At 37.6% G+C, this 25,778-nt stretch overlaps 2 protein-coding genes across 2 annotated transcripts; both read left to right on the plus strand.

Annotated features, from left to right (window-relative positions):
* Window positions 1-1,002: 1,002 nt before the first annotated feature.
* Window positions 1,003-3,952, plus strand: LOC132640718 (B-box zinc finger protein 24-like). Its single transcript, XM_060357449.1, has 3 exons — window positions 1,003-1,316; window positions 2,751-3,059; window positions 3,404-3,952. Exons 1-3 carry the CDS (start codon window positions 1,134-1,136, stop codon window positions 3,602-3,604), a joined length of 693 nt encoding a protein of 230 aa, XP_060213432.1. The 5' UTR covers window positions 1,003-1,133; the 3' UTR covers window positions 3,605-3,952.
* Window positions 3,953-4,190: 238 nt separating this feature from the next.
* On the plus strand, window positions 4,191-5,917 carry LOC132642386 (LRR receptor-like serine/threonine-protein kinase FLS2). Its single transcript, XM_060359610.1, has one exon. The coding sequence runs from the start codon at window positions 4,311-4,313 to the stop codon at window positions 5,556-5,558; it is 1,248 nt and encodes a 415-aa protein (XP_060215593.1). The 5' UTR covers window positions 4,191-4,310; the 3' UTR covers window positions 5,559-5,917.
* The last annotated feature ends 19,861 nt before the right edge of the window (window positions 5,918-25,778 follow it).

The raw sequence follows: 25,778 nt of genomic DNA on the forward strand, positions 1-25,778 counted from the left end.
AATGTCAAATAAATTAGGATAGAGGGAGTAACAAAAATTATTTTGCAAAGTAGTAGATATAATTTAGACAAATATTATGAGAATGAGGTGACATAAAGGATAAAGGGGATGTGCGGGAGTGGGGGATGGTAAAGGGTCGGGGGTGAGAGACAGTGGTGGGCACAGGTGGAGCTAAAGGTAGCTACGAGTTAGGCCGAACTTTGCAACTATGGTTCAAACAATGTATTTATATTAAAAAATTACTAAATATGTACAAATTATCAATATAGAACCCATTAATTTGAAAATGCCCTCTTGCAATTTGAAGAGAAGAAAATTACTTTTTCAGATCTCGTATTTTTTTCAGATCTCTTATGCGGAAAAAAATGAAGATCTCTTGTAAAATGGTCATAAAACTAAAAAATAATTGTTAACACTAAAAACCCATTTCTCTCATCAAGAACTCATGAATTTTACAATATGGCTCCGCCTCTAAACTGGCGATATGATGATGGGGTGGTGGGGGTAAGGAGAAGACAATCAGCATGAAATATTATTAATGAAACTTGTTTTTTCTATTATTCACACTAAAAACATCATTTTTCTTATTTTAAAGAACTTTAATTTTTTTTTTAAAAAAAATCAGAATATTTTAACCAGCCAACATGAAAATTGAAGAATATTTTTCTCCACCATACCAAACACACCCCTAATGCTTATCACCTCTTCTGGATGTTTGATGCAGCAAGCATAATTTTGTGTATAAAATGTACACTAACTGATCTTTTACCCTCTTACAATTTGAATGGAACAAAATGACTTTCTCAAATCTCTTATATATATTTTTTTTTCTAAATTTCTTATATATAAAAAATGAAGATATCTCGTAAAAGAACCATAAAATTAAAACAAATTGTAAAAGCCCAAAAAATCATTTCCCCAAATCTGAATAACAGAAAATACTATTTTTGACAAAAGAACAAAATACTGGAAGCACTATTAATTTTGACTTAGGTATTCTTTAATTCTTGAAAACTATTCCCCCCTACTTCTCCCCTTATCATTTCTCTTCATAATATAATTCCTCTGTTTACAAGTTCAAAACATGCTAGCTTTAAGAGGGTAATTAGTTAAGATCTATATGAGAAATCAATATGAAGATCCAGTGTGATGTGTGTGAGAAAGCTGCAGCTACTGTGATTTGTTGTGCTGATGAGGCAGCTTTGTGCACAAAATGTGACATTGAAGTGCATGCAGCCCACAAATTGGCTAGTAAACACCAAAGGCTTCTTCTTCACTCCCTCTCCAACAAACTTCCTCTTTGTGACATTTGCCAAGTAAGCAAATTTTCTATAACCTTTTAAATGGAACTAAGCTTGTTATATCATTATGTTGTTAGTTGGTGTTTGACTACATCTGCTTAGAATTAGTATAGTTAAAGAAACTAGTCAGATTGGGATTAGTCATAGTTTGATGGCAAGGGCTACTTAAAACTTTTCCACTGTTGGCTTATATAATGTTAAGAAAATGGCCCTTAGGTCTCACTCAACTGAAAGATAACTTATGAGGTGAGGATTGTTCAAAATTATATAAGGATATAATAGTCATTTCCTCAACCTTTGGGGACAATCTAACACCCCTCAGTACATCCAGGCTAAGTATGTCCAGGCTAACTGGAGCGCGGATAATATAACATGTAGTTTGATATTAGGAAACATAATTTCATGGATGAGTTAGTATTAAGAAAATAGACCTTGAGCCTAACTTTATCACAAAAGATAGCTCATGAGGTGAGAATTGTCAATACCATATAAGGAGAACAACTCATTCTCTCAACCATTGTGGAACAATCTAACATAGAAAAGGGAGAGAATAAGGAGAGAAGAATAGCTGATGGTTTTTGCCTTATTACATGGATTGTGGTGCTGACTCTTTACGCATTGATTTTTGGTGAAATGTTATGAATATTGAAATGAGAGTCGTCTGTTCCCCTAGTGCAGATATCTTGTAGTTGTACTTCTAGAGATTGTTGATTAGTTTATCCCTTCCCTGCCATTATTGTAAGTTTGGAAGTCAAGTGATAATTTCTGATCTGCAAGGCATTGGAGAAGGGAGCAATGTGGCCTTCAAATTGCTGAAGAATGTGTTAGGCTAGCAGTGAAATGAATTATGAGAGATAAGAGTACAACAATAACGCGACCTAGATATTCTGACCAATGAAAGGTTCTCCAATTGTGGAGAAACGAATATATAAGAAACACCTATCAGGTTTGGAATTGAAAGGAAAAATACTTTGTTTGGGTAGTAGGTTTGAGAGGCTTACAAGTTAGTAAGAAGATCGAAATTATGAATCAATTGTAGTCTAGTCAGTTAGGATACTCGGTTTCACCCTAGAGACCAGGGTTCGATTCCAAAAATTTGTCGCGAACTAGCCTGATATTGTGGCATAGTTGCTGATCTATACCAAAGAAATTTTAGTCAAATTTCCCCTACTGATGTTGAGATGACTCACCTTCCATTAAGTATATCCTTTATAGTCTTTCTAACTATGTTCAACCATGGATCAATATCTCCAGTCAAAGCTAAGACTCTGGATAACTCGTAAATTTAATGCTTCAGAGCTTAGTGTTTATGTAACATGTGTTAAAGCAGTAGTAAACCTAAGGCGTGTAGCAGTCAAATAAATACAAAGTGTATTTGTTAAGCATTTCTGATATGACCTCCGAAAAACTTAATTATCAGCATTTACGTTAAACTATTCTTGAATGCAGGTGAAAACAGCCTTCATTTTCTGTGTTGAGGATAGAGCTCTATTTTGTAATGAGTGCGATGAGCCAATTCATTCAGCAAGCAGCTTATCTGCAAAGCACCAACGCTTCCTAGCCACTGGAATTCGAGTAGGTTTAAGCTCAACCTGCATTAATGATACTCTAAAAAGCCAAATGGAGCGACAACCTCCCAAGCAGAATGCTCAGCAGGTTTCCATTAAAACAGCTCCGCAGGCTTTGTCAAATATCACATCGCCATCTTGGGCTGTTGATGACCTAGTAGGATTTTCAGAATACGAGTCCAATCACAAGGTTAGAGAGACTTGCTCGATTTTATTTTTATTTGGTGTTTATTTATCTGGCTTGATGATGACATGAGTTGAGCTTAAATGGAATAATGATGATTCATATAGCCGACCCTGATTTTTTTGGGACTGAGGTGCAGCTGTCGGTGTTGTTATGCTATGACTCTCCCTAATAGGGGACTTTTTTTTTTATCAAGAAGCCTAAACTATTCGATCTCAATGGTATACCAGTTATCAAATTTGAGACACACTTACATGAAGTTGTGGCAACCAATCATTCTAGAGAACTATCTCATTGTTCTTTGTGCCCCCATTTTGACAAATATTGATACATTGTTTCATTCTCTACAGAAGGAGCAACAACTTGAACTCGGCGAACTTGAGTGGTTGAGAGAAGTTGGTCTGTGTGGTGAACGACCGGTAGCTGAAGTACCTGAGCTAATGTATGGATCTCCATACAAGCCGACCAAGTTCTACTACACGCCTCATAAAAAACCCAGAATAGAAATCCCAGATGACGATGAGTATTCTACAGTTCCAGATCTTGGTTGAACTCCAACACCAAGAATTTAATACTGTATGTTACAACATGTTTGCATTGCTTTCACTATGGAATGTTTGTGAAAATATGTAAACGTGTCTGCGTGTATTAAGGTTGTTTGGTTGTTGGTTAGAGTTATGCAGGAATTAGTAATGTATAGATTAGTTATGTAGGGTTTAATTATTCATGTATTAGTTATTCTATCTTCTACCTTGCATAAATAATACATAGATTCCCTCATAGCTTATACATGTATTAATTATGCGGATTGTAAATTGTTAGCCAAACACAGTACTTGGTGTGTTGTATTTTATACAAATCATCTAAAATGTTACCAAACAATATGGTAGCATTAGTTATGCTGGTTTTAATACATAAATAACTCTCTTCCTAACCAGAACGACCCATAAAAGATGAGCGACCTCATGTTTGTCAACATATATGTTTAGTAGCTAATTAGGTCCTAATTCTCTTTTGATTCACTCTGTTTATCTGATTCTTTATGCTTGCTTTAGATAATTTTTCACAACTTTGCAATGATCAACTTATACATATTTAGAGTTGGAACAGGACTAGTAAAGCACTCTCCAACTTGCGACCTATTTTCCAAGAATCCATTTTGCATGACCTTCCTAAAAATTTCCAGTTCTAACTTTAAAACTTCATATAAGGAGCTCTTTACCTGATTATTCAGTCACTCAAAGCCCTCTAAACAAAATGGCCAGATTAATTAACCCCATTTTCTTCTCCTGCCTGTACATAAGTTTCATATATACTCTTTCTGTCAATGCAACAACTTTGCAATCTGATATTCAAGTTCTAGAGGCCATCAAAACATCGATAGACCCCGTTTCAATCTCTGCAGATTCATTCCTCAGCAGTTGGGATTTCAACTTGGACCCTTGTGAGACAACGGGGACAAGTTTCTTGGGAATTCTTTGCACAATTCCTCTAGACACTAACACCTCGAGCCGGATAATGGAAATCGATCTAGAAGGAGATGAACTCGAGGGTTTCTTGACACCATCAATCGGGAATTTAACAGAACTTGTTTCTCTCAATCTGGGCAGGAACAAATTCAGAGGGCCAGTGCCAGAAACTATCACTAATTTGAAGAAACTCACAAGTCTTCAACTTTATGAGAATTATTTCTCTGGTAGTCTTGTTAATGGCATTGGTGTACTAAGAAAACTTGAAGTTCTTGATGTGTCAAATAATAGGCTATCTGGTTCAATCCCTACATCAGTTACAGCACTTAGAAGTTTGACTCAGCTAGACCTGTCTAACAATGAATTGACAGGGAGAATTCCTCAACTTAATGGATTATGGCAGCTCAGTTCATTTGATCTTTCCAATAACCAGATTTATGGGAATCTTCCACAGTTCCCGTTGAAGATAAAAACACTATCACTTGGTCACAACTTGCTCTCTGGCCACATTACCCCTGTGAATAAGCTTAGACATTTGAGAATATTGGACCTTAGTGATAACAGATTTTCAGGAGGAATCAACAAGGGGATCTTCATGTTGCCTGACATAAGTCACGTAAACGTTTCAGCTAACCGGTTCACGATGTTGGAGGTGGTGGAATTCTCTGATGATAAAGGATCACAGCTTAACACGCTGGACTTGCATGGCAATCGTCTACGTGGTCATTTGCCCGTGAACTTAATAACTTACCCAAACTTAACAGACATAAACCTCGGGCATAACTTGTTTTCGGGTGAGATTCCAGCAGAGTTTTGGCCAAGACTCGTGTATTCATGGAGAAGTCTCAACTTGGATTATAATTATCTGGAGGGATCAGTGCCTAGAGAGCTCAACAGGACTATACAAGGGCTTCGGGGAAGTTTAGCGCACAACTGTCTCACTTGTCCAAAGGGGTTACAGCTGTGTCATGGAGGACAGAGGCCAGCTTCAGACTGTGTTGGAAGGAATAGAGGTGGAGGAGGAGACCTTAGTTGAGATATTTAGCTTTGCAATATCTTGAAAATTACTACTGCACTTAATTATATAGATGGATTCTAATGTTTTTTTTTTTCCAAGGTTTTAAGTGTTTTTTCTAGTTGCCAATATAGTTTATCAGTTGCAGCCTGTTATCAATAAGCAGTAGCATGGGAATGAAGCTGCTGATATCTTCCTTTTTTTATTTAATCAAGAAACCATTTTAACACTACATCTTCTGCCACCTAGGACAACGACCAATGTGAATGAGTGTAAGCTTCGTTGCATGAACAAAATTAATGTTGATCATGCTAGATGTTACTGCAGTAGCATGATTTTCTGAAGTTGTGTTATTGAATATTTCAGCTTAGATCATGTTTCATATACGTATATTCCTGTATGGATTTACATATCAGAATTGAGAATTGAGTATTGTAGTTGCATCATGTGTGTTGCATCTGGTGAGGTAGACTAATAGACAGTGAGCAGGTGTTCGCTTCGACAAGCACATGGGCGTCATCCCAGAACCATATGTGAAGGTGTGGGTTTTATTTTTGGCATAATACTTAGATAGACACCTTAACTTAGCCTCAACTGGCAAGTAAAACCCCTAGCTATGAGAATGCATATCTAAACACCTCAACTTTGTGGATGCAAGTTTCAGCTTCAGTTACTACACACATACATCTTCCAGAAAAGGTATAAGTTAATGTCAGTCGCATCGCATCTATCATCACAAACATATATAATACTCCTTTGAATTTAGCAAAATTGCTCCATTATGGTGCCAATACGTATAATCACTTTCTAGACGGGGGCATCGTTGCAATGGACTGCATTGAACCTATCAACTTTAACAAACCACTTCAAGAAACATACTTTAGCCCCATCATCAAAACAAGTGCCAGCCAGGAATGCTCGTAAACAATCTAATATATATATATATATATATATATATATATATATATATATATATATATATATATATATACACACTAGTTCCCACAGGGATATGTCATGTGTATGGGACTAAACTCGACTACCACTATTAAGAAATCTCTATTTTCCCACTGATTTCCGTTGAATGTCGGTGGAAAATATCTAAATAGTAGTGTTTTCACACGAAAAAATTATGAAGTTTCCAGCTTTCAATGGGAACCTGTTTCCCACCATGTATTTTCCCAGTGAGCTGGTTCAGTGGAATGAGGTGGGAAAATCATGTTTTATAGCACAAATTTCTCATTGAATGTCGGTAGGACTCTATTTCTAGTCGTGTACATAGAACAAAAACTGGTCGAAACTAAAATTTAATAACATACTTAGCAATGTTTACTTCAAATAAAACTAGAAAACTAAGAAAATCTTGACTAATTCTCTCGTTAATCATACGGAACCTGGATATATAAATGATAATGGGATTATGTTCTCTACAAAACAGCTAACGTTGCATGTGTTAACCAAATATACTTTGGAAACTCCAAAGAAGCTGGGGCACTAATAAAGCTGGACGTTGCTAAAACACGTTGTCTGTTGTTACTCCTTTCTGCTTCAGGCTGCAAGGTGGCAACCTTTGATACATGTATTTTCCATTATATTCAATTTGTCATTCATTTTGTAAATCAAGTGTAGTTCAGTTAGTCAACACAAGTCAACCGTTAGTTAGTCAAGGTAGTTGAGAATTGGGTGAACTAGTTTTTGAAGATCTCACTTATATAAGTGGTTACTAGTCACAATTGTATTCATTCAGGAATGGTCATTTGATCTCAATATTCTACTTTCTTCTACATTTCTTCCCTTCCATTCAATTTAGCTTCTAACTCGAATTCTTCCATTGGATTTCTGTGTTAGCTACAGAATTCTCGAATTCATAACTGAATTCCTGCATTTCTATTATCATTGGTTTCAGAGCTTGTAAATCCTTGGCAACAATGGCAAAAGGAACTAGTGCTAATGGTGACAACACAGGGGAGAGCTCTTCCACAGAAGTGGAAGAATTGCGTGAAATGATGCAGAGATTGATATCAGAAGTGGGAACTCTTGCAGGAGAGGTTTCCAATCTGAAAAAACTTGATCAAACTGTAATTGATTTAAGAAAACAAATGGAGATTCCTGAAGGGGTTCACAGGGACAAAGCTCCATTAGTGCAAGAGGAAGATCTTTCGAGGGAAGTCACTCTGTGGAAAGGATTCAAAAGGATAAATGTCCAGTTACTGCAAAGAATCAACATTCTAATTTCTCTAGGTGGTCAAGAATGGAATTCTTGAGGTTTTCAGGGGAAGATTTAAGGTCTTGGTTGTTTAAAATTGATCAATTTTTCTCTATGGAGAATGTAACGGCAGAAGAAAAAATAGGAGTAGCAGCTTTGCAAATGGAAGGTGATGCTATCCAGTGGCATTTATCTTTCATGAGGTATAGACAATACTTACAACCTGCTACATGGAATGAGTATGTCATGGCCTTGGTAGAAAGATTTGGAAATGATTTTGATGATCCAATGGAGGAAATCAAGAAGGTGAGTCAAGTGGGAAGTGTGAAGGAGTATCAAGCCATTTTTGAAACAAACTTGACTAGGGTGCAACTGTCATAAGAGAATTCCATTAGTTGTTTTCTTAGGGGGTTGAGACCTGAGTTGAAGTTGGCTGTCAAAATCTCAAATCCCACTACCTTGACAGAAGTTTACAAGGTTGCTAGAATGCAGGAGGCATATATAGCTGCATTGAGACGACCATCTTATCCAACAACAAGCTATCAGGCTAGCTTTTCAAGAAGAGTAATGGATCAAAGAGTGAATAACAAACCTATTCTACCAAACCCAAGTATGGGTGGAAATGCAATTCAGAAGGGTTATACTAGGAAGAGATTGAGCCAAGAAAAAATGGATGAGAAGAGAGCAAAAGGGTTGTGCTTCTTCTGTGATGAGAAGTATGTGGTGGGGCATAGGTGAAAAAACTAGAAACAACTATATTTGCTGGAATTAGATGAGCAAATAGAATAGAGGCAATATTCTACAGAAAATTTTCAAGACGAGTTGATATCTCAAGAGTTGGGAATTCAATAAGAAACAGAACAAATGGAAATTTCCATACATGCACTAAATGGATCTTTGGGTTATAGGACCTTGAAGGTAACTAGTTATCATGCAAAGAAGCCTTTGCACATTTTAATAGACATAGGCAATTCACACAACTTTATTGATCCTAAGTTGGTGAAACAACTAGGGTGTTCAGTCACTCAAACTTTACCTCAATTTGTAGCTAATGGAAAGATAAGTGTTGACAAGGTATGCAGAATATCATGGTTGCTGCAAGGGGCATAATTTTCTGCTACTCCCATTGGGATCTTGTGGTGTTGAATTAGGATTACAATAGTTGCTTACTTTGGGGGACATCAAGATGAATTTCAGGAACTTAACTATGGAGTTTCTATACAAGGGTAAGAAGCATGTTTTGAGAGGAGCAGGCAGACAAATATTGAACATTAGCACTGAGAAACAGGCTAAAATTTCAGGTAATAAACCTTAGCTTTGTATGATTCAGTTGGTTCCAACTATGGATAGTGAAATGCAATGGTACGCACTAGAAGCTAGAAGCAGTGATGATCATGATGTTTACCTATCTAGTTTATTAGAGGAGTTTAGTGGGCTATCTGAGGAACCTACACAACTACCTCCCTCTAGAGGTGTTGTTGACCATAAAATAGTACTGTATAATGGAACTGAACCTATCAACAAAAAACCCTATAGGTATCCATCTGTCAAAAAGGATGTGATTAAATCCTTAGTGAAACAAATGTTGGATCAAGGAATAATACAACCTAGTTGTAGTCTCTTTGCTGCTCTTGTAGTATTGGTGAGGAAGAAAGATGGGACTTGGAGAACGTGTGTTGATTATAGAGATCTGAATATAGCTACTGCAAAAAATTATTTTCCTATACCAATTGTGGAGGATTTACTAGATGAATCGGGAGGGTCCAAGATCTTTTCAGAAATTGATCTTAGATCTGGATACCATCAATTGAGAATGGCTTCTGAGGATTTTCCTAAAACTGCTTTTAGGACACATTCATGCCACTTTGAGTATTTAGTAATGCCTTTTGGACTGTCAAATGCACCAGCTACTTTTCAACGACTTATGAATTCTGTGTTCCATGATTTTTTGATGAAATTTGTGTTGGTGTTCTTTGATGATATCCTGATTTATAGCAAGAGCTTGGATGATCATTTGAGACACTTGAGATCTATATTTCAAGTAATGAAAGTACATCAGTTGTATGCCAAGAGGAGCAAGTGTTTTTTTTTGGAGTGAAAAGGATTGAGTACCTTGGTCATTTTATCACTGGAGAAGGGGTTTCTACTGATCCTCAAAAAGTTGAAGCTGTAAAAGATTAGCCTAAACCAACAACACTCAAACAATTGAGGGGATTTTTGGGTTTGGCTAGATACTATAGAAGGTTCATAAAAGGATTTGGTGTCATATGCAGACCACTCACTGATATGTTGAAGAAGGATGGGTTCAAGTGGTCAAAACAAGCTGAGGATACATTTGAATCACTGAAAGTGACTTTAACCAAAGCTCCTGCGTTAACACTGCCTGACATTACTCAGACCTTTGTGGTAGAAACTGATGCTAGTGGGTTTGGCATTGGTGCTGTTCTTATGCAAAAAGGACACCCCATTGTTTTTCTGAGCAAAACTTTATCCAACAGGCATGCTGCCCTTTCAGTGTATGACAGAGAATTTTTGGCCATTGTCCATGCTGTTTCTAAGTGGTTTCAATAATTGCTGGGGCAAAAGTTCATAATTAGAACTGATCAGAGGGCTTTAAAGTACTTGATGGAACAACAAATTCACACCAACTCTCAGTTAATGTGGTTGACAAAGTTGATGCCATTGGATTATGTTATAGAGTACAAGAAGGGTATGGAGCACAAGGTTGTTGATGCCTTGTCTAGAGTATCTGGTGCGGAACTACTGAGTTTAATGGTTTTTACCACTGACTCTGATTTACTTCAAGCTATAACTAATAGTTGGGAATCTGATGCTGAACTTAAGGTTCTCATCACTCAGTTACAATCCAGCAGTGCTACTTCTTCACAGTACACTTGGATGGGAAATCAATTGAGAAGGAAAGGTAGATTGGTTGTAGGTAAAGATATTGCCTTGAGAAATAGGATCATATCATTGTGGCATTCCACTCCCGATGGAGGCCATTCTGGGGTTGATGTTACTTTGAAGAAACTACTTACACTGCTTGATTGGAAATCTATTAGGAAGGATGTGATGGATTTTGTTCAGCAATATGACAAGTGTCAAAGGAACAAAGCAGATTTCGCAGCTTATCCTGGGTTATTACAACCCTTACCTATTCCTGATGTGATTTGATCTCAGATAAGTATAGATTTTATTGATGGCCTACCTAAATCCAAAGGTTATGAAGTAATTTTGGTGGTTGTGGACATGCTGAGCAAATATGCTCATTTCATGGCTCTTAAGCATCCTTATACTGCACAATCAGTACCCAAGGTTTTCTTAGATAAGGTGGTGAGATTACATAGACTACCAGAGACTATTACAAGTGATAAGGATGCTGCTTTCCTCAGTTCATTTTGGCAAGAACTATTCACATTACAAGGTGTTCAACTTAACACCTCAACAACATATCACCCTCAGTCTGATGGTCAAACTGAGGTGGTGAACAGATGCTTAGAAACCTACTTAAGGTACTTTTTCACTGAGGATTCTACAGGTTAGCCATCCTATTTGTCTCTGGCTGAATATTGGTACAATACCTCAAATCATTCAGCTATACAGACCACACCATTTGAAGCTGTATATGGTCGACCACCTCCTTTACATCTCCCTTATTTACCAGGAGAATCAACTTTTACTGAAGTAGACAACACCCTCATTCAGAAAGAGTTAAAGTTGCAACTAATCAAACACCACTTTCTCAGGGCTCAGGTAAGGATGAAACAACATGCAGATGCTCATAGGACTAATAGGCGTTTTGCTGTAGGTGATTGGGTTTATCTTAAAATCCAACCTTATAGACAAACTACACTGTCATCTCAGACTTTTCATAAGCTGTCTACTAAATACTATGGTTCCTTCCACGTTTTCAAGAAATTTGGACATGTTGTATACACATTACTCTTTCCTCCATCAGTAAAAATCCATCCTACAGTACATGTTTCTCTTTTAAAGAAATGCTATGCAGTTCCTGATGAGATTACTCATTCTCATACCACTGACCTTGCCAATCCTCATTGCCCCACACTTGAGGCCATTTTGCAAAGAAGAATGGTGAAGAAAGGTAACAAGGCAGACGCTTAGGTTTTAGTGAAATGGACTGGTTTAGCTGCTGCTTAAGCCACTTGGGAATATTTCAATGTTCTAAAGACTAGATTTCCTCACTTGTGGGATGGGAGTACTGATACATGTATTTTCCATTATATTCAATTTGTCATTCATTTTGTGAATCAAGTGTAATTCAGTTAGTTCAGTTAGTCAACAATTAGTTAGTCAAGGTAGTTGAGAATTGGGTGAACTAGTTTTTGGGCGGGAAAGTTGGTTAGAGGTTGTTGGAGATCTCACTCATATAAGTGGTTACCAGTTACAATTGTATTCGTTCAGAAATGGTCATTTGATCTAAATATACAAAATTCTACTTCTTCTATATTTCTTCCCTTCCATTCAATTTAGCTTCTAACTCGAATTCTTCCATTGGATTCCTGTGTTAGCTACAAAATTCTCGAATTCATAACTAAATTCCTACAATTCGATTATCAACCTTTTCCAAATTGAGATCATCAGAGTTAAATTTCATATAAAGCTTGTCGACCTCATCAGATAACCCTTACCGTTACAAAATGGTGCAAATATCCCCCCACCCTTACACAAATAGTGTAAATATACCCTTTTCGCTAACGAGATTTTTTTTAAAAATTAGTTAGCTTATCTTTTAATTAAAAAAATGCCATGTGGCTTTAAAAAAGTCTACTCATTTTTTTTTTTTTTGAGTAGACATATTTTTCTAACATCACATGGTAAATCTTTTTCTGGTGGGTTGGGTCTTGTTCATTTAAAAAGATATCTCAGTGGCTTTAAAAAAAATAAGTCTACCCATTTTTTTAAACGAGCCAGACCCGACCCACCAGGAAAACAATTATCATGTTGCTTTAGAAAAATATGTCTACTAAAAAAAATGGGTAGGCTTTTTTTTTTTAAAGCCACATGGAATTTTTTTAATTAAAAAATAAATTAAATGATTTTTAAAAAATATTCTATCAACAAAAAGGGTATATTTGCCCCATTTTGTAATGGTGGGGGTATATTTACACCACTTTTATAACGGGAGATTTATCTGCTCTAAATCACAAAATTGAGGGGTATATTTACATCTTTTCCCAAACTTTAAACCTTAGCAGATTAAGTTTAATCTGGGCCAACCTTTTAATGATAACAATTAACATACATATATATATATACATATATATATATATATATATATATATATATATATATATATATAGACACACACATATATATATGGACTTGCATATATTGTATGTCATCTTATGAACTCAAAATATTTGCTATCATAAACGAAAGTACCTCTTAAAAGTCTCGTCCATCAGTCATGTTAGCATAGAACCAAGGCAGCTTTCGTTACATTCATATCATAATTAAACCTTCCTTGATCATGTATACCAACATAACCAAATAGTATAGATCAAGCATGGGTGCGTAGCGTGAAAATTACGTGCAATGTGATCTAAACATGCCTCTTTTCAACTGGTCCAACCGAAAAACAGGTCAGAGAGGATAATGAACTGAATAGTTCATTTCTGCAGAAGTAATCTCATAATATCCATACACTGAAACCATAAACCTGATACCATAAACCAAAAACCAAATTATGTCTATATCAAAAGAATATGTAAAAGTTACAAACTCCCACTAAAACTGAATATCCTTGGATGGCACGACTCCCATATGAGCACTGTGCTCATGAAAGACCTTAGGTGGTAGTCCCTTAGTAAGTGGATCCGCAACTATGGATTTTGTATGAATATGCTCTATAGACAACTCGCCTCTCTGAATCTTTTGTTTAACAACCAAGAACATTATGTCATTGTTCTTCTTTGACCTCTATTGGAAAACATGACAGCCAACTAATTATCACAAAATATCTTAAGTGTTCTTTCAATTCAATTCACAATTCGCAGCTTAGTGACAAAATCTCGTAGCCATGATCCATGTTCAGATGCCTCATAGCACACTACATTTTCAGCAGTAAACGTGGAGGGAGCAACGAGTGTTTTTTTTAGGACTTCTCCAAGAGACAGCTCCTCCGGCAAGCAGACAAATGTAGCCTAAAGTAGATTTTAAGCTATTTTGGCATCCTGCGAAATTAAAGTTTGAGTATTCCATGATCTCCAACTTATCCGACCTTCTGTATGTGAGCATGTGCTCTTTTATTTTCTGTAGTTACTTTACGACTAGTTTGGCTGCTTTCCAATGATCAATTCCCAAATTTCTCAAATATCTGCCCAATATGCCAACAATGTAAGCAATATCCGGATGCGTACAAACTTGAGCATACATTAGACTTCTCACTGCTGAATCATAGGGAGTCATTTCCATTTATTTATTCTCAACATTATTCTTAGGGCACTGTTCGAGACTGAACTTGTCTCCTTTAGCCACAGGGGTATCACCTGGTTTTCAATCGTGCATGCCAAATATTTTTAATACGTTTTGAATATGGGACTTTTGTGATAATCCAAGAATACCTAGAGAGAGATCTCGATATATTTGAATCCCTAATACAAAATTTGCATCATCAAGATCTTTCATTTCAAAATTATTTATTAGAAATCTCTTCGTATCATGCAACAAGCCCATATCATTTGTGGCAAGCAATATGTCATCGACATATAAAACCAGAAAAATATACTTACTCCTACTGAACTTGTGGTATACACAATATTTAACAAGATTCATCTCGAAATCAAATGAGATAATAACATGATGAAATTTTTTATACCATTGACGAGACGCCTGCTTAAGCCCATAGATAGATTTCTTTAATTTGCAGACCATTGACTTTGCATCACGCAGACACAATGTTTTCTTGTTGCACCATATAAATTGTCTCATCAATGTCGCAATTGAAAAACACAGTCTTGACGTCCATCTAGTGTAGCTCAAGATCAAAATGTGCAACTAATGCCATTATAGTCCTGAAAGAGTCTTTCGATGAAACCAGAGAGAAAGTCTCTATATAATCGATGTCTTCTTTGTAAGTGAAGCCTTTACCAACAAGACGTGCCTTGTACCTTTCCATATTTCCCTTCGAATCCCTCATAGTTTTAAACACGCATTTGCAACTAATGGGCTTCGCACTTCAGGTAATTGGACAAGGTCCCATACATCATTGTCTTTGATAGACATCATCTTCTCATTAATGGTATCCATCCACTTTTGAGAGTTACAACTTTCCATGGCTTGACGGAAGTTGATTGGATTAGCTTCCATGTTATACCCCGTATTTTATATACTAGTTTCGTAGAGATGACCGACGTGGATTTAAATAGTGGGGATGTTTCTCGATGGTTATAAACATTAGTTTTATTTGGTTATTCTAAATATGAGGAAGTTTAAGTGTGTACAATAAGTATCGGAGACGGGATGTGAGCAAAAACCCGAAAAATCTGAAGCCTGTGACAGAAGCAATTCGACAGCCATGTCGACGGACCGTTGGCATGTTGATGAGTCGTCCACCTAACCGTTGAGTTACCCTCAGAGATTCAGGGGTTTCAGTAGGTCGATGGTCCATGACGATGAGCCGTCGACCCGACCGTCGAACCGCGGGTTTTGAGAAATCCTCTCTTCTCTATATAATTAAAAGGGGCCACGACTTGATCATCATTTCACCAAAATATCTGAAATTCCCAGATCCTTCTAAACTCCTCTATACCCTCCATATATCCATACACATCCTAAGCCAAAATTAAGTGGAAATTGAGCCTTAAAACCCTAAGCTAACCTATAAATGATGATGAACTTTGCTTGTAAGTTAATTTCTATGGTGCATTTGGATTGAATAAAGTTGGGGAGCTAGGATTCTTTAAGGTTGACGTATGATTTCTCTTTATTTCCTCGTATTAAGGTGATTTGGAGATTAATAATTTATAAAATGAAGGAATTGTGGTAGGAAAGGTTATGGGGTATTGTGTCATAATTGTTGGTTGTGAATGGAGTTGCAAAAGAAGTTTTGGATGATTATAAGTGTAAATTGTATTTAATTTCCCCAAATATGGAATAGTTGATGTTATTGTTGATGTTTGGAGTTGATATGGAGTTAAGAGGGAATAAGTGGAATAAGATAAATGCTGCCCAATATTCGATAACTTGTAAATTACTCTAGTTAAGTTTATGAATGTTTCCGAGACTTAATCTTAGCACAAATCCTCTTGAATGTAGATCTGCGAATTTTGGAGGAGAACGTTAAGTAAGTAAGAAGGCGTAAAGGTATGTTAAGGATAACCCTTTCTTTCAAAGGCATGATTCCCTTATTGTGAACCCCTACGTGATATCCATAATGTCCTATTTCCCAAAATTGTTGGAAACTCATGATGCTCAAGGTTCCTATGGTATTGTTAATAAGTGTTTTCTATGATAATACTAATGATGATGATGATCCATTTCTAGAGATTTCAAAGGGTATGGTTTTGATGTCTTTATGAGATTGTTGAGCTCGTTTCATGATTATTGATTTTATTCATTGTTGTTGATCTCATCTTATAATAATTATTCCGTCAAGGTGAGATATATCGATGACGATGATTCCATAATGATACATTGGAGATTACTGACTTTATGTCACTCCGATAGAGTTGTAGCTTTTATTTGGGCTCTCATGCATGCTCTATATATATATATGTATTTTCTCACACCGCATCACGCTATAGTCAGCCGGGTAGGCATGAAGATGTGCACACCATGCAGTGGGCAGATTATGATGATACCCCTAACGCGGCATGATATTACATATGGATCGGGCTGCACGTTCTGCAGCAATATTGATATATTTACATTTATGTATGAGAGATGTTTTTTTTAGAAGCTAAGCATGCATGATATCCGCCTTAAGAGGTTGTCAGATGTACAGGTTATCTCTCTTATGTTATGTTACTTTTCTATATCTTTATTATGTTGTTATTCATTCCTTACATACTCAGTACATTTCTTGTACTGGCATCCTTTTGTTATAGACGCTGCGTTCCTGCCCGCAGGTGGCAAGGAGAAGGACCAGATCCTTAGGCAGCTTTATCAGCGTTTGCACAGGAGCGCTCCATTTGTTCTGGAGCTACAGTTGAGCTGGTATTATTCTTTTGTGTACATATGGGCATGGCGAGGTCCTGTCCCGTCCTTATGATGTTTTGTACTCTTCGTAGAGGCTCGTAGACAGATGTGTACAGTCAGATGCTTAATAGCTCCATTGGGTCATATCTTGTATATCATTTTGATATCCCCGTCGGCTTGTACATATAGTACAACTTATGATGCATATATTGATGAGCTTTATCTTTACAATTATGCTCTTATGGTTCTTCTTATTCATGATTTAGCTATGTCGTCTACCTGGACATGAATATGAGAAGTGTATTAAGTGGTGCTCGGTAGGTCAGCTCCGGGTACCCATCATGGCCCTCCGGTTGGGTCGTGACAAATGTGGTATAAGAGCAGTTCGTCCTAGGGTGTGTCTACAAGTCGTGTCAAGTAGAGTCTTGTTTATGGGTGTGAAGAACGCCACGCTTATAAACAGAAGGTTGCAGGGCATTTAGAGTACTTGGATGTCTTCTAGAGGGGCAAATGCACCTCCATCGGTATGACAAGAATTCGTAGATACTTTTTTCCGATACTATCTACCGCCAGAGATTCAATGGGCCAGGACTGATAGATTCCTAAATCTTAGGCAAGGGAATATGAGTGCTCAAGAATACAGTCTTCATTTTAATTCTTTGGCCAGATATGCTCCCGCTATGGTAGCTGACATGGGGGATCACGTCTATTGGTTCATAAATGGATTAGGGCCAGATTTGATTGGTGAGTGTTTGACGGCCTAACTTCAAGACGAAATGGATATTTCCCTCATCCAAGCCCATGACCAGAATTTGGAAGAATGGCAGCGACATAGGGGGAGTGACCAGGAACATAAAAAGGGATCATAGCAAGAGGGCTAGATCCTCAAGCACCATTAGGGAGTTTGGGAGAAGCCAGAGGCAATAATATTCCAGATGCTCCGGCTATTCAGCAGTTAGCACACCTCCGTGGTTCGTAGGCAAGAGGTTTGACCATCCTATTTATTCCGGTCCAGGCCAGAGTTTTAGAGCTCCGAGTTCTCTGTACAGGGGTGGCTCCAGTCATATTAGGCTACCCTTACCACGGTGCAGTCAGTGTGATAGGTTTCATTCGGGACAGTGCCGTTTTGGTTCAGATTCTTACTATGCCTGCGGTCAGATAGGCCATATGATGCGTGATTGTCAATTAAGAGGTGGCAGAAGTATAGTTCATCCCACAAGATCAGCAATCAGTTCTTCGTCGTCCGTATGGCCCCTGGGGCAGGGTTCACAAACACCGACAGGCCGTGGCAGAAGTAAAGGAAGAGCGTCCAGCTTGAGCGGTCCTCAGAACCATATTTATGCACTAGTTGGGCGCTAAGATCTCGAGTCTTCACGTGATGTAGTTACAGGTATATTATCGGTAGCTTCTCATGATGTGTATGAATTGATTGATCCAGGGTCTACATTGTCATATATTAATCCTTATATTGCTGGCCAAATTGGAGTGAAACCTGAACCAATTAAACCCTTCAAAGTGTCCACGACCGTTGGTGACCTCATTATAGCTAGCCGAGTGTATCGAAACTGTGTGGTTATAGTTTGTGATCGTCATACGATGGCAGATCTAATTGAGTTAAATATGGTAGATTTTGATGTCATTATGGGCACAGATTGGTTGGCTTCTTGTTATGCAAATGTTAATTGTAAAATGAAGACGGCTTGTTTCCAGTTTCCAAGAGACAGTTCTAGAACGAAAAGGTAATACGGCCTCTCCGAGAGGTAGGTTGATTTCCTATATCAAGGAAAGAAAGCTAATTGCTAAGGGATGTATTTATTATCTAGTCAGAGTTCGAGATACGGAAGCGGAGACACCGACTCTTCAATCTGACCCTATAGTGAATGAGTTTCCGGATATATTCCCAGACGAGCTTCCAGGCCTTCCACCAGAATGGGAAATTGATTTTTCCATTGACGTGTTACCGGATACTAAGCTTATATCTATTCCTCCCTACAGGATGGCTCCTGCAGAACTGAGGGAGTTGAAGGAGCAGTTGAAGGATTTGCTTGAGAAGGGCTTTATCAGTCGTAGTTCGTCGTCGTGGGGAGCACTTGTATTATTTGTAAGGAATAAAGATCGCTCCTTGCGGACGTGTATCGACTACAGGCAACTGAATAATTTGACGATAAAGCACAATTATCCTCTTTCAAGAATCAATGATTTATTTGATCAGTTGCAAGGTGCAAATGGTTCTCCAAGATAGATTTGAGATCGGGGTACCACTAGGTGAGAGTTAAGGAGAAAGATATCCCAAAGACGACCTTCAAAACTAGATATGGTCATTTTGAATTTCGAGTAATGTCGTCCGGGTTGACTGACGCTCTAGCGGTATTCATGGATCATATGAACAGCGTATTCAGGCCTTTCTTGGATTCATTTGTCATTGTATTCATTGATGATATTTTGGTATATTCTCGATCTATAGCAGAACATGCGGATCATTTACGTGCCGTTCTTAGAGTTCTTCAAGCTCGAGAGGTGTATGCAAAATTTTCAAAATGTGAGTTCTGGTTGAATTATGTGACTTTTCTAAAGCATGTTATTTCAGCTGATGGTATTCCGGGTGGATACCCTGAAGATTGAAGCCGTGAAGACTTGGCTAAGTCCTACAACGCCTACGGAAGTTCGTAGTTTTCTGGGCTTAGCAGGATATTATAGAAGATTTGTAGAAGGGTTTTCTTCCATATCTGCACCACTAACAAAGTTGACTCAGAAGGCAGCAAAGTTCTAGTGGACGAATGCTTGTAAACGTAGTTTTCAAGAGTTGAAAAATAGATTGATTTCGGCCCCGATTTTAACACTCCCAGAAGGATCAGTGGGCTATGTTGTTTATTGTGATTTCTCAGGCGTTGGATTAGGTTGTGTACTGAAGCATCATGGTAAAGTGATTGCTTATGCTTCACGACAGTTACGGAAGCACGAGAAATATTACTCGACCTATGATCTAGAGTTGGTTGCGGTGATCCATGCATTGAAGATGTGGAGACATTATTTATGTGGAGTCCATGTTGATATCTATACAGATCATAAGAGTTTCCAGTATATTTTCAAGCAGAAGGAGTTAAATCTGCGGCAAAGGCGGTGGTTGGAGCTATTGAAAGACTATGATGTTAGTGTCTTATACCACCCTGGGAAGGCAAATATAGTAGCTAACGCTCTTAGCCGCAAATCTATAGGTAGCTTATGTGAAGTTCAACCAGAGAAAAGGGAGTTAGCTCATGAGCTCCAGTAGTTATCTAGCCTACAGTCCGGTTATTGGATCAGGTGATACAAGAGACACTGTCCAGGATTCAGCTGTCTCATCTTTAGTAGTGAAGGTGAAAAAACGCCAATATGAGGATCGCATACTAATTCATTACAGAAGCACATTTACTCAGAAGAAAAATTCACCATACGAGATTTTAGCAGATGGAGTTCTTAGGTATCGAGGCAGATTATGTGTTCCTAATGTTACAGGGCTAGGTCACCGGATATTAGGGGAAGCTCAGTGTTCCTGTTATTCTGTTCATCCAGGAGCGACGAAGACATATCATGATATCAAGTTGATTTATTAGTGGGATGGAATGAAGAAAGATATAGCAGAGTTCGTGGCTCAATGTCCTAACTGTCAGCAGGTAAAGATTGAGCATCAGAAGCCTGGAGGATTGCTGCAAGATATGGAAATTCAGACTTGGAAATGGAAAGTAATCAATATGGACTTCATTATAGGCTTACCTCGTTTTCAACATAAGTATGATTCTATTTGGGTTGTTGTTGACAGACTCACAAAATCAGCTCATTTTCTGCCTGTCAGAACCACGTATTCAGCTGAAGATTATGCGAAGCTTTATATCAGAGAAATGGTACGACTCTATGGTGTCTCGGTATCTATTATCTCTAACAAAGGTGCGCAGTTTACAGCTAATTTCTGGAAGTCATTCCAAAAAGGTCTGGGAACTCAGGTGAGTCTTAACACAACATTTCACCCCCAGACTGATGGACAAGCTGAGTGCACCATTCAGACTCTCGAAGATATGTTGAGAACATGTGTGTTAGACTTGAGAGGCAGCTGGGATGATCATTTGCCACTTATTGAGTTTGCATACAACAATACCTATCATTCCAGTATTCAGATGGCCCCGTATGAACCTTTATATGGGCAAAAGTGTAGATCGCCGATCGGATGGTTCGAAGTGGGGGAGGCTAAATTAATAGGGCCGGACTTGATTGAACAAGTAGTAGAAAAAGTTAAGCTTATTCGGGACTAATTGTTGACAGCTCAGAGTCGCTAGATGTCTTATGCAGATAATCGCCGACGAGATATAGAATTTCAAGTCAATAATTGGGTATTCTTGAAGGTGTTACCGATGAAAGGCATTATGATATTTGGTAAAGGGGTAAGCTTAACCCTTGATCTATCAGGCCATACAAGATTGTGCGCAAAGTGGGCCAAGTATCCTATGAGCCAGATTTACCTTCAGACTTATGGTCAGTCTATCCAGTTTTCCATATGTCGATGCTTCGCAAATGCATTGGAGATCGTTCCAGAATTGTGCCTGTGGATGATGTTCAAATTATCGAGCAATTAACTTATGAAGAAGTTCCTATTGCTATCTTAGATAGACAAGTTCGGAGGTTAAGGACTAAAGATGTAGCTTCGTTAAAGTTCTGTGGAGAAATAAAACTAAAAAAGAAATGAAGCTGAAAAAAATATGTGGTCCAGTTATCCACACTTGTTCCCACCATCAGAGGAGGTTCAGACAGAGACACCATTGTTTTCAGGTGTGTTATGCTTTCTTTTTATGATTTCTTGATCGTGTGGGTCTAATATTATTGTGCTATTGTTGATATTGTCGTAGCCCTATGAGGCATTGTATATTTTGGGTTGCTATGATATGGTGGCAGTGGTATAATTATAGGGAAAACTATAACAAATTTTTTTAGAACCCCTAAGATTTTAACATTTGGGGACGAATGTTCTTAAGGGAGGGAGAATGTTATACCCCGTATTTTATACACTGAGTTTTGTCGTAAGACGGACGACGTGGAGTTAAATAGTGGGGATGTTTCTCTATGGTTATAAAGACTTTATCTGATTCTTCTAAATATGTGGAAGTTTAAGTGTGTACAGTAAGTATCGGAAGACGGGATGTGAGGAAAAACCAGAAAAATCTAAAGCCTGTGACAGAAGCAATTCAACGGCCATGTCGACGGACCATCGACACGTTGATGAGTCATCGACCTAACCGTTGAGTTACCCTGAGAGAGTCAGGGGTTTCAGCAGGTCGACGGTGCGAGTTGACAAGTCGTCGACCCGACCATCAAACCGCGGGTTCTGAGAAATCCTCTCTTCTTTATATAATTAAAAGGGGCCACGACTTGGTCATCATTTCACCCAAATATCAGAAATTCCCAGACCCTTCTAGACTCCTCTATACCCTCCATATATCCATACACATCCTAAGACAAAATTAAGTGGAAATTGAGCCTTAAAACCCTAAGCTAACCTATAAATGATGATGACCTTTGCTTATAAGTTAATTTCTATGGTGGATTTGATTTGAATAAAGGTGGGGAGCTAGGATTCTTCAAGGTTGAGGTATGATTTCTCTTTATTGCCTCGTATTAAGATGATTTGGAGATTAATAAGTTATAAAATCAAGGAATTGTGGTAGGAAAGGTTATGGGGTATTGTGTTATAATTGTTGGTTGTGAATAGAGTTGGAAAAGAAGTTTTGGATGATTATAACTGTAAATTGTATTTAATTTCCCCAAATATGGAATATTTGATATTATTGTTGATGTTGGGAGTTGATATGGAGTTTAGATGGAATAGGTGGAAAAAGATAAATGCTGCCCAATTTTCGCTAACACGTAAATTACTCTAGTTAAGTTTATAAATGTTTCCGAGACTTAATCTCAGCACAAATCCTCTTCAATGTAGATCTGCGAATTTGGGAGGAGAACGTTAAGTAAATAAGAAGGCGTAAAGGTATGTTAAGGCTAACCTTTTCTTCCAAAGGCATGATTCCCTTATTGTGAACCTATGCGTGATATCCATAATGTTCTATTTCCCAAAATTGCTGGAAACTCATGATTCTCAAGGTTGCTATGGTATTGTTAATAAGTGTTTTCTGTGATAATAATAATGATGATGATGATGATCCATTTCTAGAGATTTCAAAGGGTATGGTTTTGATGTCCTTATGAGATTGTTGAGCTCGTTTCATGATTATTGATTTTATTCATTGTTGTTGATCTAATCTTATAATAATTGTTCATTCAAGGTGAGATATAGCGATGACGATGATTCCATAATGATACATCGGCGATTACCGATCTTATGTCACTCCGATAGTGTTGTAACTTTTATTTTTCCTGTCATGCATGCTTTATATATATATGTATGTATTTTCTCACATCGCGTCGCACTATAGTCGGTCGGGCAAACACGTAGATTTGAACACAAGTGCAGTGGGCAGATTATGATGATACCCCGGATGCGGGATGATATGACATATGGATCGGGCTGCACGTTTTGCAGCAATATTGATATATTTACATATATGTATGAGAGATGTTTTTTTTAGAAGCTAAGCATGCATGATATCCGCCTTAAGAGGCAGTTAGATGTACAGGTTATCTCTCTTATCTTATGTTACTTTTCTATATCTTTATTATTATGTTATTCATGCCTTACATACTCAGTACATTACTCGTACTGACGTCTTCTTTTCTAGACCCTGCGTTCATGCCCACAGGTAGGCAAGGAGATGGACCAGATCCTTAGGCAACTTTATCAGCGTTTGCGCAGGAATGCTCCATTTGTTTTGGAGCTACAGTTGAGCTGGTATTATTCTTTTGTGTACATATGGGCATGGCGGGGTCCTGTCCCATCCTTATGATGTTTTGTACTCTTTGTAGAGGCTCGTAGACAGATGTGTAAAGTCAGATGCTTAGTAGCCCCATTGAGTCATATATTGTATATATTTTGATAGCCCCGTTAGCTTGTACATATAGTACAACTTATGATGCATATATTGATGAGCTTTATCTTTACACTTATGCTCTTATTGTTCTTCTTATTCATGATTTGGCTATGTGGTCCACCTAGATATGAATATGAGAAGTGTATTAAGTGGTGCTCGGTAGGTCAGCTCCGGGTACCCGTCATGGCCCTCCGGTTGGGTCGTGACATTCCATCACTCCAATGTCATCTTCATGTTCTTGGAGAAACACAATATAATCGTCTGGAATTGCACTTCTCCTCTCTCTAGTGGATCTTCTTGATTCAATTGGTTCTTGAGGTTGTAGAGTTTTTTCAATGACATTGTCTTGACTTAGAGTTTCTTCTTGAACAATGTCAGGTATAGGAGATTATTTTTGAGTTTTTTCAATGGTAATTAGAAGAATATTTAAAGGAATTTAAACACTTTCCTCGTAATCGGGCATTGTTCGTCTAAAAAAAGCCTTAGTAGTAAGATCACAAAATTTGTAACTCCCCAAACCTTTCAGAGTATCCAATAAAATAGCAACTGATAATCCTTGAGTCTATTTTCTTTTCATTTGGCCTATAAGGACTTGCCTTAACTGGACTTCCCCAAATGTACAAATGATTTAAGTTAGGCTTTTTTCCCGTCCAAAGCTCATAAGGAGTCCTGTTAGTTGCCTTAGTCGAAACTCTGTTGAGTATATATATATTGCCGTCTTTAATGCTTCCCCCAGAGTGATTTAGACAAGGCAGAATGACAAATAATACTTCTCACTATATCTATAGGCGTTATGTTTTGTCTTTTAGCAATACTATTCATAGTGGGAGAACCCGGCATGGTGTACTATACGATGATACCGCATTGCTCTAGGAATTTTCAAAATTTTCCCAGAAGTTGTTCTCCTGATCCGTCATATATTCCGTAGTATTCACCCCCAAGGTCAGAACTAACGCTTTTTATACTTTTTTCAAGTTGGTTTTCAACTTCAACCTTACAATTTTTAACACATCCAATGATTGCAATTTTTCATGAATGAGATAAATGTAGCAATATCTTGAAATTTTGTCTATGAACGTTATGACATACTGTTGACCTTTCCAAGAAGCCATAGGAAATGGTCCATAAATATCAGTTTGTATCAGTTATAAGACGCAAGTTTCCTGTTGACTCCGAAACTCCTAACATTCATTTATTTCCCTTTTATGCAATTCAGACATATATCAAAATATGAAAAATCGAGGGGATCGAGAATACGGTCAGACACAAGTCTCTCAATTCTTCTTTTTGAGATGTGACCTAATCTCTCGTGCCACAATGAAGCTGAATTCTCGCTGGTTAATATGTTGTTTTCATCAGTTGTATTAACATGCAAGGATTCATTATACAAAGCAATTGTGTCAATTAAATATAGATTATCGTTACCTGATAAAGAACTAGATCCAACTAGTTTTGAATTATCACAAATACTAAACTTCGCATTTCCAAATGAACAACAACAACCAAATTTGTCCAAAGTTGAAATGGAAATCAAATTCCGTCTGAAAGACGGTACAATAAAAATCTCATTCGAAGTCAAATAAAAATAAGATCTTAACAATAATCCAAAGGTTCCAATTTCTTCGACTTACACTGATTTTCCAACATCAACATAAATGTATCTTTCCTCATTATTAGGCTTTCGACAATTCAGGCAACCCTGTATAGACATACTGATATGAGTTGTTGCACCAGAATCTATCCACCATGTGTGCCTTGGGACCAAAGTCAAATTAACCTCAGAACAAAAAAATTAAGAAGCGTATTGCACGCCATGTGTGATAGTTAGAACTGTGCTTCTTCTTATGACTTGTAGCCCCACAAAAG

This window comes from Lycium barbarum, chromosome 5 (assembly GCF_019175385.1).
Source record: "Lycium barbarum isolate Lr01 chromosome 5, ASM1917538v2, whole genome shotgun sequence".
NCBI classification, from domain to species: domain Eukaryota; kingdom Viridiplantae; phylum Streptophyta; class Magnoliopsida; order Solanales; family Solanaceae; genus Lycium; species Lycium barbarum.